This window comes from Zymoseptoria tritici, chromosome 3 (assembly GCF_000219625.1).
Source record: "Zymoseptoria tritici IPO323 chromosome 3, whole genome shotgun sequence".
In the NCBI taxonomy this organism is placed as follows: domain Eukaryota; kingdom Fungi; phylum Ascomycota; class Dothideomycetes; order Mycosphaerellales; family Mycosphaerellaceae; genus Zymoseptoria; species Zymoseptoria tritici.
In genome coordinates, this window is record NC_018216.1 from 2877449 (window position 1) to 2895785 (window position 18337).

Below are 18337 nucleotides of genomic sequence, written 5' to 3' on the forward strand. Positions count from 1 at the left end.
AGGTAATAGAGGTAGGTTTTAATTGAACGAATTGTTAGTATCGAGGTTCTCCGTGTTCATCGTGAGTCGACGACGCACGAGCCTTCAAGGGGTTGTGCTTGTCTGTGTGTGTTCCCAGGGACGTGTGCGGAAAGGGGTCCTCAGTAAATGCCTGTAGGACGGAGAGATTGTTGTAGAGGGATGATCTTGATGGAGAGGTTGTCGTCGATGAATATTTCGCAGAGACGAAGAATCCTGTCGAATAGTAGGTTAGCAGCAGACTTATGCGTCCATGGGACCACAATGAGGGACACTTGGTATCAACAATGGCTCGAACTCGCGCAACATCAACACATCACAACAAAAACAACAATATCAAACCACTCCGAAATCACTCACTCGATCGATCAATCAATCCTCAGGCCAAAAGAAGAAGTCTCCTTTTCCATACCCGACGAACGAAACAGCAAAAGAAACTTCACGAGTCCAGAAAACCGATTTCCACTTCGTTATATTACTACAAGCCCGATTTCTTGCGAAGCGGCCAAATGGGAGGTTTTACTTGATTGGTTGGAGAGGGGAAGTTTGTTGAACATATCTGTTTGCTTTTGTGCGGATGATCCCGGACTGCAGTGTTTGCTTGGGTTTCACGGGCCTGCTGGTGCAGTAGTACTCTGCGCGGGAGCAGTCTTAGACTCGGATGATGTACCCCAATCTAGCACTATCGTGCGTTCGATCGAGACTGAGTGACAAGCCTTAGCGCGCAGGATGATTTCAAAAGCCCTTCTGCTTCGTGATCCGTTGCAATGTCGTATTCGAGCCACATGCACCCTGAGATAATGCACCTCATCCAAGCCCTATCCCGGATGCCTTGTCGAGTAATGCCCTTCGGGAGACTCGTTGGATGGAAAATTGCCATTTCGTAGCCGCCTCACAGCTCGAGAGATAAGGCCGCTAGTGCGACCTCCTTATCCATTCCATCAACCACCGCCGCATTGATCATCCTCGTGCTCCTCGATTCACGACCACACCAGCGCTGAACCTGAGCCCACGCAACCGCGCCAGCGAGCAAAAGAACAGATTCCCACCCTCGCGAACCTTCGACGATGCCATCATAAAGTGACTGCGCCGCATCAAACGTGACCGTTTGCTCGCCCCTCGCGGCGTGTATATGTCCAAAGACCATCAATTTGGGCTTCACTCTCGCCACTTCCTGACGTAAGTACGAGCATCCGGCCGACGGTTTGATATTGTTGAATCCAGCTGGTGGACCATGAGTGATGAGAATGTCGACAGAAGCTGGCACCCGGTTACTCCATACGTCGTCGTCACGAGGATATTGGAATGCTGAGGTACCGTATCGAGGAGTCCAGGGAGACCCGTAGATACTCAACGAGCGTTTCTCTCTAGCGAACGATAGCGTGACACATTCATCCTGGAGATAAGTCACGGAGCCAAAGTCGAGGTCATGTCTCGTCCGGCCTTTCGAATCGCGACGTTCAGGATGTCGGTTCAGGAAGTGGTCGTCGAGGAGAAGATCGTGGTTGCCAGCGATGACGATCTTGTACTGATGAGGCTGGGAGGAGAGCCAGCTGAGTTGCTTTTGTAGTTCGTCGAATGTGCCCCATTCAGTGAGGTCTCCCGCGTGGACAAGCAAGTCGCCGGGTGGAAGCGAGGGTTGCAGATTATGCGTATCTGATATGCAGACGATTCGGACCGAGGGTTCCAGAGGGTTCTCGCGCGGAACTGGTGACAGTGTTGTGTCGTTTCGCAGCTCGAGCAGATGTGCTGCAGTCTTCCGCAACCTTTGTCGAGGGAGTCGAAGGTGTAATACGGGCGTTTCGGTAGCCATATTCAGAGGCGCTGCTCAAGAACTCAGTGGCAAACGCCGAATGTCTCGAGGTAATTGAGCGAACTGAGCCGGCGGCATTGGCCGTGAAGCGCGCGCGAACGAGGCCAGCGCGTATCGCTGGGTAGTTCTATCTTTGCTCGTGCGCATCTTGCGATACTCCGGAGCACCTTGGTGACCTTTTCGAAGCGCGGATCCAAGGTTCCAACCGAAGCCCTGCCTGCTCGGGCAAGACAGGTCGTCGGTTGGCTGGTGACAGCGGATATGGTTCTTGGTGACAAGGAGTCGAAGGCAAGGAAGAAAGCGGCGCAGTGTAGAGTCGCCGCTTCAAGCGCGGGCTGTGCTCATAGATTCGCAGAGGTGCCTTGAAATGCACGCAGAGAGCTGATTGATGCACGTGCGAAGCGCCAGCTAAGGCGACGAAGCTCTTCTACTTGACGGGCGCCAAATGTTTCAAGCCTGGACAGCCTTGTCGAAGCCTCGTCTGGTATGAGGGTTTTGCCGTGAGTCCAAAGCTTGGAGTAGACTCCGAGTATACAAGAGTATCAGTGTCCCACAAAGTCTGGTGCCACCTCAACTCTCCTTATCATAAGATCACCGTCCCGAAATTGCAACGATGAAGCGCCTCGTTTCGAAAGTCAAGCGTAAAGTTCAACCACGCGTAGATATAGAGCCACCGCCAATGCAGATTGGAAGCCCATCGGACCTCATCCTCCAGGTGCCACGCCCGCGACTTGACGCGAACGGCGTCCCGATTCAAGCTACCGACCACGAGATTGACCGCGAAACGATGCGCATCGCCCTCACATACATGAGCGACTATCTGGCTTCCAAAGGCCAGACGCTGACAGTCATTGCCGTCGGCGGAGCTGTCAATATCTTGCTGCTTGGTTCCAGGCTTTCCACCCACGATCTTGACTTCATGGGCACCCATCTCAACAACGACCAACGCGTAGCGATCGATGAAGCGGCTCACTTCGCGGAGAGACAGTGCAGCAAGCCTCTGGGTTCCCAGTGGTTCAACAACGAGACGCAGATGTGGCTTTCGCCGCCAGTGCACCGGCAGATCACCGAGCAAGCCCTCCAACAGAATGAGATCGTCTTCGAAAAGCATGGCCTGAGAATTGTTGCGGCGCCGTGGATTTACGCTCTCGCATCCAAGACACACCGGCTGGCGCGGGACCGGCGAGCGGAGCAAATGGCGAGAGCACGGCCGTACGATGTCACGGATGCCGCTACCTACTTGCGCAAATATGTCCAGCAGAACGGAGGCCAAGCACAGAGTCGGGCTTCAGTCCAGGCTCGCTGCGTCGAGTTCGGCTTCCGCGTGGACGATGTTGACCTTCAGACCGTCAACGCCGAGTATCGACGACTGTACCGCGCAGACGGTCTGGTGGCATAAGCATATGTGGAGAGCTTGAGTGGAAGAACAAAGATCAGTGTAAATCCTTATTGTGTAGAGCTAGGTGAATGAAACATGAGGCACGCCAAGTCGTATGTTCAACTTCCGGAACGTCAGGTCGAGCTCTGTATCCAATGGGAGCTGTAAATCCGGTCCGTACATCATCGGGATTGACAGGACCTTGGACAAAGGCTTCACTCGCAGCGTCCACGCCGGCACCGTTTCGTAATTCTTCAAGTGCTCTGGTGTCTTCTGTAGAGCTTCAGCCTCCTCAGGGCTGATGATAGCGGGAGTGTACCTGGCAAGACCAATGCCGATATTGTTGTTGAACGCTCGCACAAGAAGCTGCGGAATACCAGACAGAAATGCATAGCGAGCTGGATCGCTATCCTTTGGGTCGGGTATATCAGCGACGGGCCATCCACGATGATGCCAGAAGTACTCGATCTCATTCCGATAGCCGATTGTATCGTCGAGGACAAGATGCTCGTATATGCGATATAGACAGTGCAGAGCAGTGTCCCGCTCAGTGCCTTTGATTGCTCGCGGTGGTCGGGCGCGGATCTGCGCCATGTAAGCAACGCGGTGGTTCAGGATGTCTTGTGGTGGCCATGGCGGTGTGTCTGGCCCTGCCTCGAGGACCGGCGCTGGCAGCCGAGAGCCTCTAGAGGAACTGCTTTTACAGCACAGAAGGAATCGTTTCAAGCGCTGCCACAGCCTTTGAAAGGTCATGTCAAGGGCTCAAGGCATGAAGCTGTTATGAGAAAGAAGAAAGGTGAGGTATGTCGCTCATCTTGGTGAGACACCTGAGGCTGGAACCCTTGGACGGAAGATGTGCCGGGCCGTCGCGGTCGTCGGGGAAGGTGCGTCATGGTAAACAGAGATGGCTGGTGAGCGTCCAGCCACTTTCAACTTCTCAAGACAACCAAGTCGGAATCGCCGCAATTCTCTCGAGGAAAGTCATCAATTACAACAACACTCATTTCTCACATACTGAAGCGACAATTGCAGCAAGATCCTCCCATATCGCCGTACATCACCGCCCAACGATTGCCCGACGAGCTCCAACTTCCGCTAAGGCTTCGGCCTCTAGCTATCAATCATGGCGCCCGCCGTTGAACGAGCCGTCGAAGACACCATTTCCGACATCAACGTCTCTTCGCTCGAGCTAGACGTTCGTAGTCTATCGTCTCTTCAACGCCGATCCGCCGACATCCATACTCCTCCTCTCGAACCCGCCCGCGACGCATCGCCTCTCCAAGCCAGATCCCTAGATCTCGTCAAGAGAGCAGGCCCTGCTGCTCCACAACATGGCGCAGGTGTGACACCTCCTGAAAGTATTAACAATGCCGGCTTTTTCGCACTCTTCGCCATCCTCGGAGTGGGCATGGTGCTCGCGGCGTTGTGGTTCTTCTTCTGGGCTAAGAACGGAGGCTTCCACTTCCAAGAGGGCGACTGGGACGACTACAAATCCACCGTGCTCCGGCGAAAGGGACCAGACGGCAAGACGTTGAGTAATGCCACCAAGAGTACGAAGCTCGGTGGAGGAACCATCGCAGGCACCCAACGCTACGCCTGGCAGAAGAACATCGCCAAGTCCGTGGTCGGACGAGATGAGAAGGGCAGAAAGGGCGTCCTCGCCAAACGAGGATGGGGTAATACGCACAGTATCACCTACTCTGACGACACCATGACCGAGACATTTGCTACACCTACTGTCTATTCCGAGATGCGCGATCTACGCTCGGAACCCGACCTCGAAGCGGGCCACCACTCACGCCGCTACCGCGACCGCGACGTTCGCCAATACAAAAAAGAAAAGGTCGCAAGAGTAGGCGGCCTCAACCGCGTCGCCGACTCCTCCCGCTACGACAGCGAACGCTCCGAGATCATGACTGAAAGCGCCGTCTCCGACAACTCTTCTCACCCGATCCTCCCCAAATCCGACCGCCAGGCAGAGAAAGACCGCGCGGAGCGTAAAGCACGTGAAGAAGCCGCCCGCATGGAACGCCGCTGGAAACGCGAAGCCGAAGCCGCCGCTGCAGCACTCGCTCGGGAGAGCGCTGCTCCACGGGCACCACCGCACAAAGCCCAGAGTCCCAGTAAACCCTCCCCTTCACATGCGCAGAAGAATAGAAGAGATCGTTCAGGTTCGCCGAAGAAGCGCGATTTCTCATATAACAATGGTCCCGAGTCGGAGATTCTCAGCACGGCATATACGCAGAGCACGAGCGGGACGCGGACGGCGAGTTACTACGACGAGTACCGCCCGAGAGCGAGTGAGAATCCGAGGTATTCGACCGAGTATGGCAGGAGAACGAGTGGGTCACCGACGAAGAAGAAGGCTGGTGGTGGTGGGGCGAGGAGCGGCGGGTACAGACGCGGCGGACAGGACAGTGACTTGGAATGATCGGAGGATGGGAATGGCATGAAACTGAAATTGGTTTAATGAGCGATTGTGCATACCGTATAGGTTTGACGGAGTTGGGAAAGTATGGATAGGATTATGATACCGAATGCTGATAGCAGTGACGCATGAATGGAAAACGGGCACATAGCGCTCACTACGAACATCGTCTTCCTCCCACGTTTGTTCGCCCAGTACTTCTTGGCCCGTGGAGCCAAACAAGAGTAGGCACATCAGGCACGCAGCTCGGAGTGCATGCGACACGACATCGACACGGCTCACTAGCGCCAAACCTAAAATTCGATCTGGGAAAACGTTCAGACTTCGTCCTTCCTTCCTCCTCGATTAAAACTCATCATGCTTCAATCCACCACTTCGATCCATGGAGTCGGAGCTACTTAGACCTGGAAGACCGACTGAAGCTCACATCTGCTACGTCAATCCGTCTCGTGCGAAAGGTCTTCGCCACGATGGGACGGGAAGAGGAAGGCCACAAGGCTGAGCTAACCAGGAGCCTGGAAGGCACAAGGCCGAGCTAACCACAAAATGCTGGCGCCATCTCCACGATGCATATCTCAGCCTTATCTGCGGGCGATCTCAATGGCAAGATGCGCCTTGTCAGCAGATCGCTTTCCGGTGTCCAATTCAAGAAGCACTCCAGCCAGGTTGCGAACGAAAAGCCGGGTTTCGTATCAAGCAAGAACGCCGGGACTACGGTGTGTACTTGTGTTCACGTCCTCGCCTGGTCCTATACGTCAAACAGACGAGTTCCCGAAGAGCATACCAAATAAGGTGACGGCTCAAGCACACTAGCCAACAAACCACGAATGAGCATCCTTCAAATCGTGGCATCAGGCTATGGCTTGCATTCTCATCTCTGCCATACCTTCGATGGACACATATTCTTCCCCAATGAGGCCCTTGGCTCTATTTTGATGGCTTCTAAGCAGTTGACTCGATCGTCCGCATGTCGTTCGAATTGGTGGCGCCGACAACGCTATGCGCGGGATGAGCGGTTCAATTGTCCCAGTGTTATGACAGCAAAAAGCCTCCTAGAGCGCATATAAAGGCAGCACCGACCTCGCCTGGACTTCGCACAGCTACTACTTCTTTACCATCATCTCACTGATCTGTCACTATCAATGCTGCTACCCAACAGTTTCTACGCTTTCGCTGCGGTCCTCATCCGCCAAGTCCTGGCAGAGGACAGAACATCATGCTATACAGCCATGACCTACGACGGCGAGCCTGATGAGTGCTATCTGCCAACTGAATGGTCGACTCACACGGAACCATGTACCATAACGGAGACCTCAACCGGCTATGCGTCCAACGCTCATCAAGTCATCGAGACAGTGACCGTTGACTCCTATGTTACAGTCACCGATCTGAAGAATGGTGTCTCCACCACCACGAAGACTGTCACCGTCAGCCAAGGCATCACAGCTACATCGACTGTTACGGCCACGACCAGGATCGATGTCAAGAAGACGATCGTGGTGCCCGCTCAGGCGCACTTCACTCCTGTCCAGTCGTCTCTTCCTGGATTCACCAATGGTACCAACGTGAAGAGATCCGAAGAGGGCCTCACGCGACGGACCTCTCCCAATCCACCTAGCTACGGTGCCAAGTCGCAACCAAAGAGCGTCGAGTATCACAAATACACCAACAACGAGAACTGTGTCACGAAGAAGGAGACTGCGATGACGAACTACGCCGGCAGTCCGCATACCGAGATCCTTACAGTGAGTATCAAGAAGAACCCACCTGACACGACATGTACTGATCCGCGTGGTAGGTAACTAAGGCCGCTACCTCCATCGTGTGTCCCAACGCAAAAGAGACGGTGACTGCCACAAGCACCATCATCAACTACAGCACTGTAAGTATCTCTCTGGAAGCATTCCGTTTCAACTCCACAGTCCTAACCGGCATACACCGTACTGCGAACATCATCCTCACAACCACCTCCACCCAAGAGAGCATCGTCGGAACGACCACCGTCAACGAACCCTGTCTAACAAAAGCCAACTACGCCGACGCCGTCTCCGCCGCACCTATTTCCTTCATTAATGCCCCTCCCAACTTTTACAACGACAACTTCCAACAGATCGAAACATCCAACTCCTTCAACTGCTGCAACGCCGCGTTCAATCTCTCCATGTATGAGGCCACTCCGGAACCCCGGAGCAGCAACGATACCCCACCAATCGAGTCCTCCTACCTCTTCATCTTCGATCGACGCGTGGATCCTGATGATGCGAGCAAGGTCATTGGGTAGTGTTCCCTGTTCGGCGGGAGTCAGTGCCGCACGCAGCAAGATTACATGTTCGAGTTGTTGAACATCGAGCAGCTCGATGCGAAGGGTGGGATCCCTCAAGGTGGAGTGGATATGCCGACGATTGGAGATCCGATATTTGGAAATGGGCCTTGCGGGTTGGGAGTCGGGCCCATCGCGGATCGGCCGATTACGGTGTGGGTGAGGACAACACTGAAGGGAGCCAGTGGTCGACGAGCGGAATGAAGTGGACACAGTGTGAGAGTGTGCAAGGAGTACGATGAGTCTTTCGTCAATCCCGAGTCCCTGGTAAATCTCCCTGGCTAATATACATACATCTCCCATTCTGTTCGAATTGCACAACCAAGTCTGCCAAGTCGTGTCTCTGTAAGAATTCCATGTCTTGAGCTCCCGCCTGCCATGCAGCTCGCCTCTTCCCAAACGCCAGGGTTAACACCCAAAGTCGTAGCCTCCCCTATCGACACCCACTACATCCCGCCAAACTCAGCTCAACTCGTCCTCCTCGTCTTAATCGTCACAGCACCCTCGTCTCCACTACTACTATCCTCATCCTCCTCCTCCTCCTCCAGCTCTCCTCTCATGCCTCCTCGTGCAGCCCACTCCCGGCCACCACCTTCAACTCCACTCCTCTGCCTATCACCCAACGTCAACCTCCTCCCCATCCCCAACTCTTCCTCCTCATCGTCATCACCATCATCAAGCGGAACCCGAACCTTCGCCTCAGTCGTACTCGGTCTTCTCGCCTTCCCTCCCATCCGTTTCGCCACCGGCTCTCCCGAACTCGTCCCAAACCCCGTATCACTCCACTCCCCTTCTTCCTCATCATCTTCGTAATCACCGCCTTCCCTCTCCAACGTGACATCCCGACCCGCGGCGTCTTCGTCATCAGGCACACCACTCCGTCGAGATCCAGCTGCGGGCGGAGAAGATGAGCTATCGCCCGAACTATCATCCGAGTCGGAACTGCTGAATAATCCCGAAAAGCGACTTGCTCTGAGCTGTTGTCCGGCTCCTACACCACTCGCATCGCCCGCCGCTGCCGCCGCAGCACCACTACCCGCCACCGCAGTGCTCGCAGCGTCCAGATCAATGCTCGGCGGACTATCCGGCATCTCCTTTGCAGCCTCCAATGCCGCCGCGTCCGCCGCGTCGGGATCCAGGGCTAATTCGTCTTCGACCTCATCCGGGTTACCGGATGCGTTTTGGTTGGACTTTTGCGCGAGGCGGGCGGCGAGGGTGCGGCGGGCGCGGGAAGGAGGGATGTTCAAAGGTGCGGGAGCGGAAGAGGTGTGGGCTTCGGGGGAGAGGTTGAGAGAGTTCTGATGAGAGAGAGAAGTTAGCGCGGGTTGCTTGCTTGCTCTTGGGAGAGGTAGTGGTAGGTAGGGAAGTGATTAGCCAAGAAGACGGTAGGGAAGGGAGAAGTCGGGCGGGATGGCGACGAGGGGTGATAGAGGCCATGCAATGTCAACACTGCTCCGCTCCATATTTCCAGGCACGTATCTGCGAGCAAAACCACCAGTGCATGTTTAGACGAAAGACAGCAAGCGGAACGCGGAAGCAAGACGAGGGGCGCAAGAAAGACTCGCAGCGAGTGGTGGTTGGTGTGCAAATGGTTTGATTCTTTCTGCTTCCTCTTCCTGCACAATGCCCGACGTCCTTGACTGTTGTACAATGTGTTTCCGTCCCCTCGTCCCGCCTCGTGTTCGCTCGTGTTTCAATTCGTCCTCATGTCCTTCTTGATGATTGTCTGTGATGTGCTTGGTGGGGTGCAGTAGGGATATGTGCAGATCCACATGCAGTGCAAGTGTATGCTCAATGTGCGTGGGTGATGGGTATAATCGCGCCAGTGCAGTGCAGTGCAGGGAGTCGATCGATCATCATCATCGATAATCCATGTCGACATCAAATGAAAGTTCACCAACCTGTTCGTCGTCCTCGAATGCCGCTCTCCTGTCCCTTTCTCTTGTGATGGCCTCGTCTTCCATCTCGTCGTCGTCGTCATCCCCAAACCCACTCAGCATCGTTCCTGCATTGATCTCGAATGACTGGCCGACAGTGCCCTCCGACATCGCCAGAGTATCTTGCGGTGTCATACCGCCACCGTTTCCACCTAGACCGGCGTTTGCGAGCGTGTTGGCTGTGTTGTTGCTAAAGCCGGCGGAGACACCACCTCCTGATCCCATGGATCGGATTCCGATGGCGGTTTCGGGGCGAACACCGCCGAGGACGGCATTGTCCTTGTCGCGAGTATCGGCAAGAACTCCTTCCACGTAGGTCACCCATTCAGCACGAGTGACACGTTCCGTGATGGCCTCATCCAGAGCTTCTGGAGGGTGCTTGTTACCGAATTTACACACTTCTTCTGCTATTAGTGTCAGATGTCCCATATAGCCTAAGCGCATGTTCCGCTCCTTTTGCGAAACGTCCGAGGCTTTCTGGCCGTCAAGGATGCGGTCGGTAATATCGTGGCCCGAAGCCAGGCCAATGGTTTCGATGGTCTCGCCATCTTTGAGAGGAGTGGGCGTGAAGAGGTCGAAGGCTAAAGATCGATTGTAGCCACGGTCCAGAGTGCCGTTGAAGACTTGCTGGACTACGTCGTATACCACATTATGAAGGAAGTTATTCCAAGGGAAGCGGAAGAAGAAGTCCTGCGATGGGGTTAGTTCAGATACATTCCCCCAATCACCTCACGGTCGGCCAGGAAATAAGACAACTCACAAGAATAGTTGGCACGACCTGGTGCTCCACGAATTGAATCTTGAGAAGGTCACCCACGACCGGGCTACCATCCAGCTCGGTATCGTATGGAGCACGATCTCCATTAGTAGGCGCAGGTTCGTGACCGTGTAGCGTCGCAACGCTCTGATCGATGTCTTGTGAGCTGTCCGCATCGACCTCCTCCTTCGTAGGAGAGTCCTTCCTGACGAAAAGCGGTGCGGGCTTGTCCTCGGGTCGGGCAAGAGCGCGCTCGAGTTCTGATGGACCATCTTCGTCTGCAATGTCGCTTAGCCACTCTGCTGCAAGTCGTGATGTCAGTAGGGAGGTGTGCTTACCCTCTTCCGCGGGCGCCTGACCGAATTCGCTCATGACGGTATCCTCGTCGACGTCGAGCGATTTGATCTGGTCGGTCACGCCAGCAGTTGTGGGTGAATCAGCCGCATGCGTAGGTGGCGGATCGAAATGCATAAGTTTCGTGGGTGATGTTTGCTTCTTCGGTGATAGTGGTGCGGGAATGGAGGCAATGTCGGTCGGTGAGTTGACTTGGATGTCGGAAGGAGTTCTCTTCTCAACTTTCTCCAACAGAGGTAGTCCGCCATGTGTCGTGCGGTCGATAGTGTCGTTGAGGTCGTCGAAGGCGGGTTCGTCCTCCGTTTGATCCTCCGAGGGCGCATTGACCTGTTCGAAGCCATCTTCGTCGGATGCATTCTGTACTTCCAGTCTTCGATCTTCTTCCCTCTCGTTCATTTCCTCCTGACTCGGTCGCTCGGCGTGGTGGAAGCCATGAGAATCAACCGAGCTACCAAACTCATCGAAGCTGTTGTCGTGTGCGTCTGGTAGTCTCGGCGTAGTCAACTTACCCTGCGCCTTTAGGCGTTCTCTCTCCGCGTCTCGTTTTCTCACTTCCTCGTCCGTACCTCGCTCGTTCAGCAGACCCATGTTACTGCAGTGTAGCAATTCGGCCATCAGTTCGCACGTCTTGAATCGATCAAATCCGAGTGGCTCTATTTTCCTGCCAAACGCAGCTTTGAGGTCTGGCTTCTTCGCTGACGGTGCGCGAATCAGTCTCATGAAGTCCGGAACATGAGTGGCGAATTGTCGGAGGAGTGTCCCAAGATAGATGGGATCGGAAGTCTTCGGCTCAGGGCCGATCTGATTGTCGAGGTCGTAGTCGGAGTTGTTCTTGCGGATGACCTCGATGATGATTCCGACGCCGACAGTGAGTGGGTTTCCGCCGAGGAGCATGTCTTGTATCAACGTGTTGATGCACTCTTCCGACACAAGTTGGCGTGTGAGTTCATTTGGTCCAATCACGGACTGGTCCTGGGTGGTCGCGTTCGCGGAGATTGTGATGATTGCCTTCAAGAAGTCCCCGGCTGATGTTTGCGTGGCGGAGCTTTGTTCTGGGGAGAGGTAGCTCAACAAAAGCGGTATAAGGTCTTGTCCTTGCAGCCAATCCACAATTCCCTGTCCGCCTTCGTGCTTCTCCAGTGAGATGATCTTCAAGAGCAGATCCATCACCATCGGACAATCGACATGCTGCAACATCGCCGGCACGATCCCGTCCAGACCTTTGAAGAAAGCCAGCATATCCTCGGTCTTCTTGTCCAAGAGCGTCTCGTTGACTTTGGTGAAATAGCCGGCCTGTAGTGGATCGAGTGGAGCAGGTCTCCGAATGTACTGCCAGAATTCGCGCAGAGCATCTTGCTGCTCCAGCACGGCCTCTGTGAGCGACCAGACCTCGGACGACAGCACTTCGCACGACACAAGGGCGTACTTCTTGCGTTGCGTTTCCCTTTTCTCCTGCTCTGTTTCACCGTCACCGTCCTTTTTCGAACTCGACTTGGATCTTGCCCGGCCTTTGCCCTTTCCAAAGAACGACAGACCAGTCGTCGTCTTCTCATCATCCTCGGCCGATTTCTCCTTCTCCGCTTCTTTGCCTTTCTCTTCTGGTTCCTCGTCCGTCTTATCGGCCGTCACATAAGTGAGCAATTTCTTCAGCACCGCATCATCGCGCAGGAATTCTATGAGCTTGCTGTTCTGCTGCTTCAGCTCCTGGATCAAATCGCTCTCGTCGAGTAATTCCTCCACGGTGACATCCTGCTTGTCGAGGATCGTATCGAGGGTGGAGATGTTGGCGTAGCCGCCAAATCGCCAGAACATGGTGTGGAAATCGTTGTATTGGTGTGTGGATCGTGTCTGACGTATGTAGCTAGGTGATGCCTGATAGGCAGGTCCTGTGGTGGTCGGAGGTCGAAATCGAGGATATCATGCGTCTATCTGCGACTTGAGAGCGCGCCGTGTGCGCTGGAAGAGTATCTCGTACGTCGATGAAAAGGTCGCAAGAAGGAGCGTCAATGGCAGCTGTCGCGCAGTTACAAGTCAGTGCACAGGTCTTCCTCGGCGCGGAGTGACGAGGGTGAGGCTGGGGAAGCCAGCGGTGAACAGGCCGCGGTGTGGAGGTTGCAGTGGTTGGTCGCGTGTGGCTTCTTGCGCACAGCAGCAGAGACCACTCAGCTGTAGCAGGGATGGAGTATGAAACAGGGCTGAACATACATGACCAGCACAGCCATGAGGCGCAAAAGCGGCGTGGGATCTCGTCAGGATCGTGAGGTCTCGTGTGTCGGGTCGTGTCGTGTCGTGTACAGCTTTGAGGGACAGGTGGGTAGATTCGAGGTGAGTGGTGGTCGAGTCCGTCCGGGAGAGTGTCGGCGTTTCTTTGCCGAGTGGATCTTCAGGAGCCAGATGATGTCAAATTCCAACAGTTGTCGGCCGCGACATAGTTCTAACAACATCTACTATATACTTCGTATCATACTGTGCGAGGTCCGCTGCCATTGATTTCAGTGCTGTACAGCTTACTGCCGAAACCGCGTCCTATCGTGCATAGCCGTTTCATCATGTGGCCGACACATGGCCCTGAAGATGGAACCTTGACCCAGCGATTAAACTACCTGGAGCCATGCAGCATGGCAGGGCTGAAGGGATCAGGTCAAGTCGACAACGACAACCATAGACCGAAGCAACATGATCGATGAACTCAAGTCTACCCATGATTGCACGATCTCATCAATTCGAGAGGCACCAAATTTGATCATACAGTCGACTCAATTATATCATCGCAGTGGTATCGTTTCGCATGTCTTGTACGCCCGCTGAACTCGGCCAGAACCCAAATTTTGCCGTAAATGCCTCATAGTCTTCGAACGCATGCTACGTTCTCTCCCGGCTACCTCGAGTCCTCGTATGCCGGAGGTGGCCCGTCAGGCGGGTTGAATGTGCTGTTCGAGGCTGCAGGCTGAGCACTCACATCCTGAACAGCATCACCGCTATCTCCCTGCTGCTGCAACACCGGACTGACGACTCGTTGAGAATTCGCAACCGCAGCATGTGTAGGTGGCAGCAACGGGCCATCGCTCTCTTCTGAATATGCAGGCAACTCCTCCAGGTTGACATTTGAGATATCCACCCCATTCAGTGCCCCACCTCTTGAGTTGCCAGTCTGCTCCCCATTCAACCTCGCCACTTCCAACGCCTGCTGCAGCCTATCCCGAACCTGCTCATACTTCGTAGAAAAGTCGTATGCGCCTCCGTCTTTGAATGTGAGCTTCAGCTCCACCACACCGCCGGCTGGTGTGGGTATGCCTCCTCCATTTACAGGTTGTAGTGCTGCTGTCCAGACGTTTGGCCCGAAGAAAGGTGCTGTGACGTGCGAGTCGTGGAGGTTGATGAGAGGTGCCGCGAAGCTCTTGAATTTGTCGGTGGCCTTGTCGGGCAGGTAGACGATTCGTTGGTTGGTAAGGTAGAGCGTGCCGAGAGTGTGGGTGATGGAGAAAGGTTGCTGTTGCTTGCCAGGGTAATGTGAAGGTGTCGTGATTGACAGTCCTATCCGCGGCGGCGCGACTAGGAGTGTCTGTTCGTTGGGAAGAGGTGTGTATGGAGGGCTTGTGGCCGGCGATAGAAGTACCCAACTGCAAAGACGAGATCGTTTAGAAGTGGACCCTTTCGTTTCCGCCTTTGGCAGCTGGCGGAGAGCAACGAGATTGAGCATGACTTACTTGACAGACATGATGGGCAAGGCGGTGATTTGTTCTTATGTCTCAAGAGTAGCAGAGCAGCTAGCTTTTGCCTCTGTCCCGTTGTGAAGCTGCCTGCGCTCTGTGCAGTACTAGACTGAGTACAATCGAGCTAGCGAGATTGGTTCATGTAGGTAGCCAATGTTGTGAAGCTGCAAGATGTCTCGTTTGGCGAATCAAGGCAGATCTTCAGATGCGATGAAATGTGATAGATGTTTTAACCAAAGTCGACGAGTCGAGGTTTTATGTTCGCGCCTGCCGCGCTTGTCTTTCTGAGCTAGCGATGCGGGGCGCACGTGCCGGAAGTCCGATGATGAGGTTGAACATGCCTCTCCATTCCTGTAAGGTACTCACTATAAGCATGTACTGCTATCTGCACTTGCCGCTGCCAAAGAACATGTTGACAGCTGTGCTGGTAGATCGACTGACCTACCGAGCCATCGGCTCCCTCGTGCTTTGACGCGACCCACTATAAGATCCTCGGAGCCACGCAGGGAGGTATATCGTCGCAAGTCTTCCACAGATTCCATACAGTAGCAACCGTCTGTCATAAGAGTCTCGCGAGCTGACCTTATTACCTGGACGCAAACCCTCGTGTGCGGTGCGAGCGATGCTCTGCAAACACATCCTTCGTCCGTGCAGACATTTGACCACGAAAATACGGATCGATGGATTTGAAAGCCTCGTCGGCCTTTTCAGCAGAGACAATGTAGACGCTGTCGGGATCCCTTGGCCGTATCCTCGCTCGCTCCTTGAGAATGCCGTTCATGACTTCGGACTGGATGCTGCCTTCTTCGAAATGACATTCAATATGCGTCGTAGCCGGTACTCTTAACAAGATCTGTACCATCAGGTGTTGGAGATCCATCTCGAAGCCTTTCTCGATGAAGTAGACTCCCCTGTACAGCACGAAACCAAGTCGCAATGTGCGAAGTGACACGAGAGCTTCCAAAAAAGTGAAGTCGACACCCTCTAGACTGACCTTGAGGCTTGCGGTACAATCCACGATTAAAGTGACATGCTGGAGCTTCTCCAGAGCGTGCTGCGGAAGACGGGACTCGTTGATGACGGGTGCAAAGGTGTCGTGAGCATCGATGGAGAGGATGACTTCGTTGTCCGTGTAGATCAAATTCTTGGCCTCGTTGTAGATTCTCGAACATGTCTGCAGTATTTGTGGTGAGATCCTGGGCTCAATGGCGAAGCGTTTGGTCGCGTTTCGGGTCAGCCAGAGGACGCCGGGGGAGAGCACATCTTCGTAGATACGATTTCTGAGTTCCGCCGGCAGCTGGAGGAGATGGCAGACCGGCTCCGTCGTCGTTGTCATAGTGGATAGATGATTTCTCGGACGCGGGAGCGAGAACGAGGGAGAGATGGAAACTGAAGTCAGGCGCCAATATAAATAAACATCAGGGTCGGAATCCTTCGAGTAACGTCGTTCTCGCATCCCAGGTCTGACCATCTCCATATCTCCTTCACATGCCGAACGAGACCATGCTCGTTCATATGAAGTGGACCGAGGGAACGAGAACAATGAGTCTTTCGGACTCGATTCCGAATCCCTGTGCTCGGTGATTGGCGGCACTTGCTCCACTGCCGACCACTCTGGGCTGTTCCTGGGAGCACGCACATGCAAAGAAAGAGACGGCGAAAGATGACGCGCCTGGCATTGAAACATCGGACAAGCGGCCAGGGAGTCCTCAACGCCGACAAATGTCACGATTAGACTAGACAGCGGTGAGTCTTCTTATTTCTCTCCTCGAGAGCAATGTCTATACATCAACCAAGCGCCCCGGCGCCGATAAAGGACTTCAACCATTTCACGACCCGTCGATCAATCGGCCACACAACCTGAGCATGGTCAAAATGCTAGAGGATTCTCCCACGAATCGAAGAATAATCCGACTCATCATCAGCGGCCTACAGTTGTATGGACCAATCTGTCTGGGCTATATCACATGGGCCCTGGCCGTTAAGGTCTGGCCTGCATTGAGTCTCGGGCACGATGCCTTCTTGAACAATACCCTCCTTTGGACATTCTGGGCGCCTGAAGCAGCTTTCTACCTGTTCTTCGTTTGGTATGCTCGACGCATACAACGCGCCGCCGTTCACCCGCCGATCCGGACGCGAGATGAGAGGTTGGATCTGTTTGACAAGGTCCGCTCTGAAATACACGACTTCGAGAGCTTCTTGCGTGGATGGTTCTGCGGCGCGAAGCCTGAAGATGTTGGAGTTGAAGAGCTGAGAAAGTGGGTGAATTGGGCTTTCTGGGAAGGCAGAGCAGGCGAGGGGAAAGAGAAGGGTGTGGAGGCAGAGATCGATGAATACGTGGAGCGGATAGAGCAGCTGGTGGGAAAGCCATTTCAAGATGGTCCTGGTAAGGCAAAGAGCTTGCGCCTTACATTGGATCCGATCACAATTCAGCCACGAACTCTGGCCTGGTACAGCTTGATGATGCTTGCCGACACTGTCGCCATCTTTCTGTTGAAAATTAAGGGCTTCAAGTACTACCGCAGGACTCTCACAGGTCTGGCAGCTGTCTTCCCTCCACGGCCGGCTGCACTATGTACTCGCAGAGTATCTCCAGCTCCGAAGCTGTCCTACTTCTTGCGGAAGCATACCTCCAAGACGCGCTTGCCAGTCATCTATCTCCACGGGATCGGAATCGGCATTTTGCCGCACGTTGACTTCTTGGACGACATGCATACTGCACTGAATAAAGGCGCAGCTGCTGATGATCATGTGGGCATCCTTGCAGTCGAGATCCTGCAAATCTCATCACGACTCACCGAGCCTATTCCGCGACGAGCAGAGTTCATCTCTCAACTCACGACCTTGATCGACCATCACTTCGGTCATGGCCGCGTGGTACTGGTTGCACACTCATACGGCACGATCCTCAGCTCGCACGTCCTGAGAGACCCGCAGTTTTCTGCCCGGATATCCGGGACTCTTCTGATTGATCCTGTGAGCATACTTCTGCATATGCCAGACGTCGCCTACAACTTCACGGTTCGTCCGCCTGTCCGAGCGCAGGAGTGGGAGTTGTGGTGGTTTGGTTCCAAGGACCCTCAAGTGGCGCACACGCTTGGGAGACATTTCTTCTGGAGTGAGTGTGTGCTTTGGAGGGATGACATAGAGAATTTGATTGAAAAGCACAACATGAGGTAAGTGCGGTGATGGTCTAGATGGGTCGAGAACGACACTGACACTTTTCAGATTCACGGCCAGTCTTTCAGGGGAGGATCTGATTGTGAACACCCGGGCGGTGAGAAGTTACTTGACCAAGGGCAGCATCCCAGATCCAGTCCTCGTGGACTCGCCGCCGCCACCTGGCCGGAAGCATATGACCCTACAGACAGAGTTTCCAGAGACAGAGTCCGACGCTGAACACAATCGGTGGAAGGGAAGCGGCTTGGAAGTCCTCTGGTGGAATGGATACGATCATGCTGGCGTTCTGCACACGCGTGAGGATAGACTAAAGTTGGCGAAGATCGTAGTAGAGTACTGCAAAGGCACATAGAACTAGACATAGCCAATAGTAATGATCAGGTGATGATACCAATAGAATATCAAGCCTCTCGCATGAGCTCGCCTTCTTGGCAGGGGC

The 18337-nt window shown here is 54.2% G+C and overlaps 8 protein-coding genes across 8 annotated transcripts; 4 read left to right on the plus strand and 4 right to left on the minus strand.

Moving 5' to 3' along the window:
- Positions 1–140: 140 nt before the first annotated feature.
- On the minus strand, positions 141–1831 carry MYCGRDRAFT_108816 (uncharacterized protein; the record flags this gene model as incomplete). The annotated part of the gene is made up of 2 exons (XM_003854195.1): positions 141–234; positions 915–1831. 2 exons carry the CDS (start codon positions 1829–1831, stop codon positions 141–143), a joined length of 1011 nt encoding a protein of 336 aa, XP_003854243.1.
- Positions 1832–2510: 679 nt separating this feature from the next.
- Positions 2511–3230, plus strand: MYCGRDRAFT_39487 (uncharacterized protein; the record flags this gene model as incomplete). Its single annotated transcript, XM_003853985.1, has 1 exon — positions 2511–3230. One exon carries the CDS (start codon positions 2511–2513, stop codon positions 3228–3230), a length of 720 nt encoding a protein of 239 aa, XP_003854033.1.
- A 60-nt stretch (positions 3231–3290) lies between these two features.
- On the minus strand, positions 3291–3962 carry MYCGRDRAFT_38519 (uncharacterized protein; the record flags this gene model as incomplete). The annotated part of the gene is made up of 1 exon (XM_003854194.1): positions 3291–3962. The coding sequence occupies one exon, from the start codon at positions 3960–3962 to the stop codon at positions 3291–3293; it is 672 nt and encodes a 223-aa protein (XP_003854242.1).
- A 208-nt stretch (positions 3963–4170) lies between these two features.
- MYCGRDRAFT_108817 (uncharacterized protein) lies at positions 4171–5640 on the plus strand (the record flags this gene model as incomplete). The annotated part of the gene is made up of 1 exon (XM_003853986.1): positions 4171–5640. One exon carries the CDS (start codon positions 4333–4335, stop codon positions 5638–5640), a length of 1308 nt encoding a protein of 435 aa, XP_003854034.1.
- Positions 5641–6779: 1139 nt separating this feature from the next.
- MYCGRDRAFT_92039 (Ca2+-modulated nonselective cation channel polycystin) lies at positions 6780–7918 on the plus strand (the record flags this gene model as incomplete). The annotated part of the gene is made up of 2 exons (XM_003853987.1): positions 6780–7382; positions 7436–7918. The coding sequence occupies 2 exons, from the start codon at positions 6780–6782 to the stop codon at positions 7916–7918; spliced, it is 1086 nt and encodes a 361-aa protein (XP_003854035.1).
- Positions 7919–8513: 595 nt separating this feature from the next.
- SIT4 (SAP family cell cycle dependent phosphatase-associated protein) lies at positions 8514–14723 on the minus strand (the record flags this gene model as incomplete). The annotated part of the gene is made up of 8 exons (XM_003854193.1): positions 8514–8569; positions 8667–9255; positions 9859–10584; positions 10655–12853; positions 13211–13386; positions 13517–13604; positions 13965–14625; positions 14713–14723. 8 exons carry the CDS (start codon positions 14721–14723, stop codon positions 8514–8516), a joined length of 4506 nt encoding a protein of 1501 aa, XP_003854241.1.
- An 854-nt stretch (positions 14724–15577) lies between these two features.
- On the minus strand, positions 15578–16062 carry MYCGRDRAFT_80151 (uncharacterized protein; the record flags this gene model as incomplete). The annotated part of the gene is made up of 1 exon (XM_003854192.1): positions 15578–16062. A coding segment is annotated over one exon (475 nt), but the record flags the coding sequence as incomplete, so codon positions are not given.
- A 329-nt stretch (positions 16063–16391) lies between these two features.
- MYCGRDRAFT_70356 (uncharacterized protein) lies at positions 16392–18250 on the plus strand (the record flags this gene model as incomplete). Its single annotated transcript, XM_003853988.1, has 3 exons — positions 16392–17894; positions 17947–18034; positions 18101–18250. The coding sequence occupies 3 exons, from the start codon at positions 16585–16587 to the stop codon at positions 18248–18250; spliced, it is 1548 nt and encodes a 515-aa protein (XP_003854036.1).
- Positions 18251–18337: the final 87 nt, after the last annotated feature.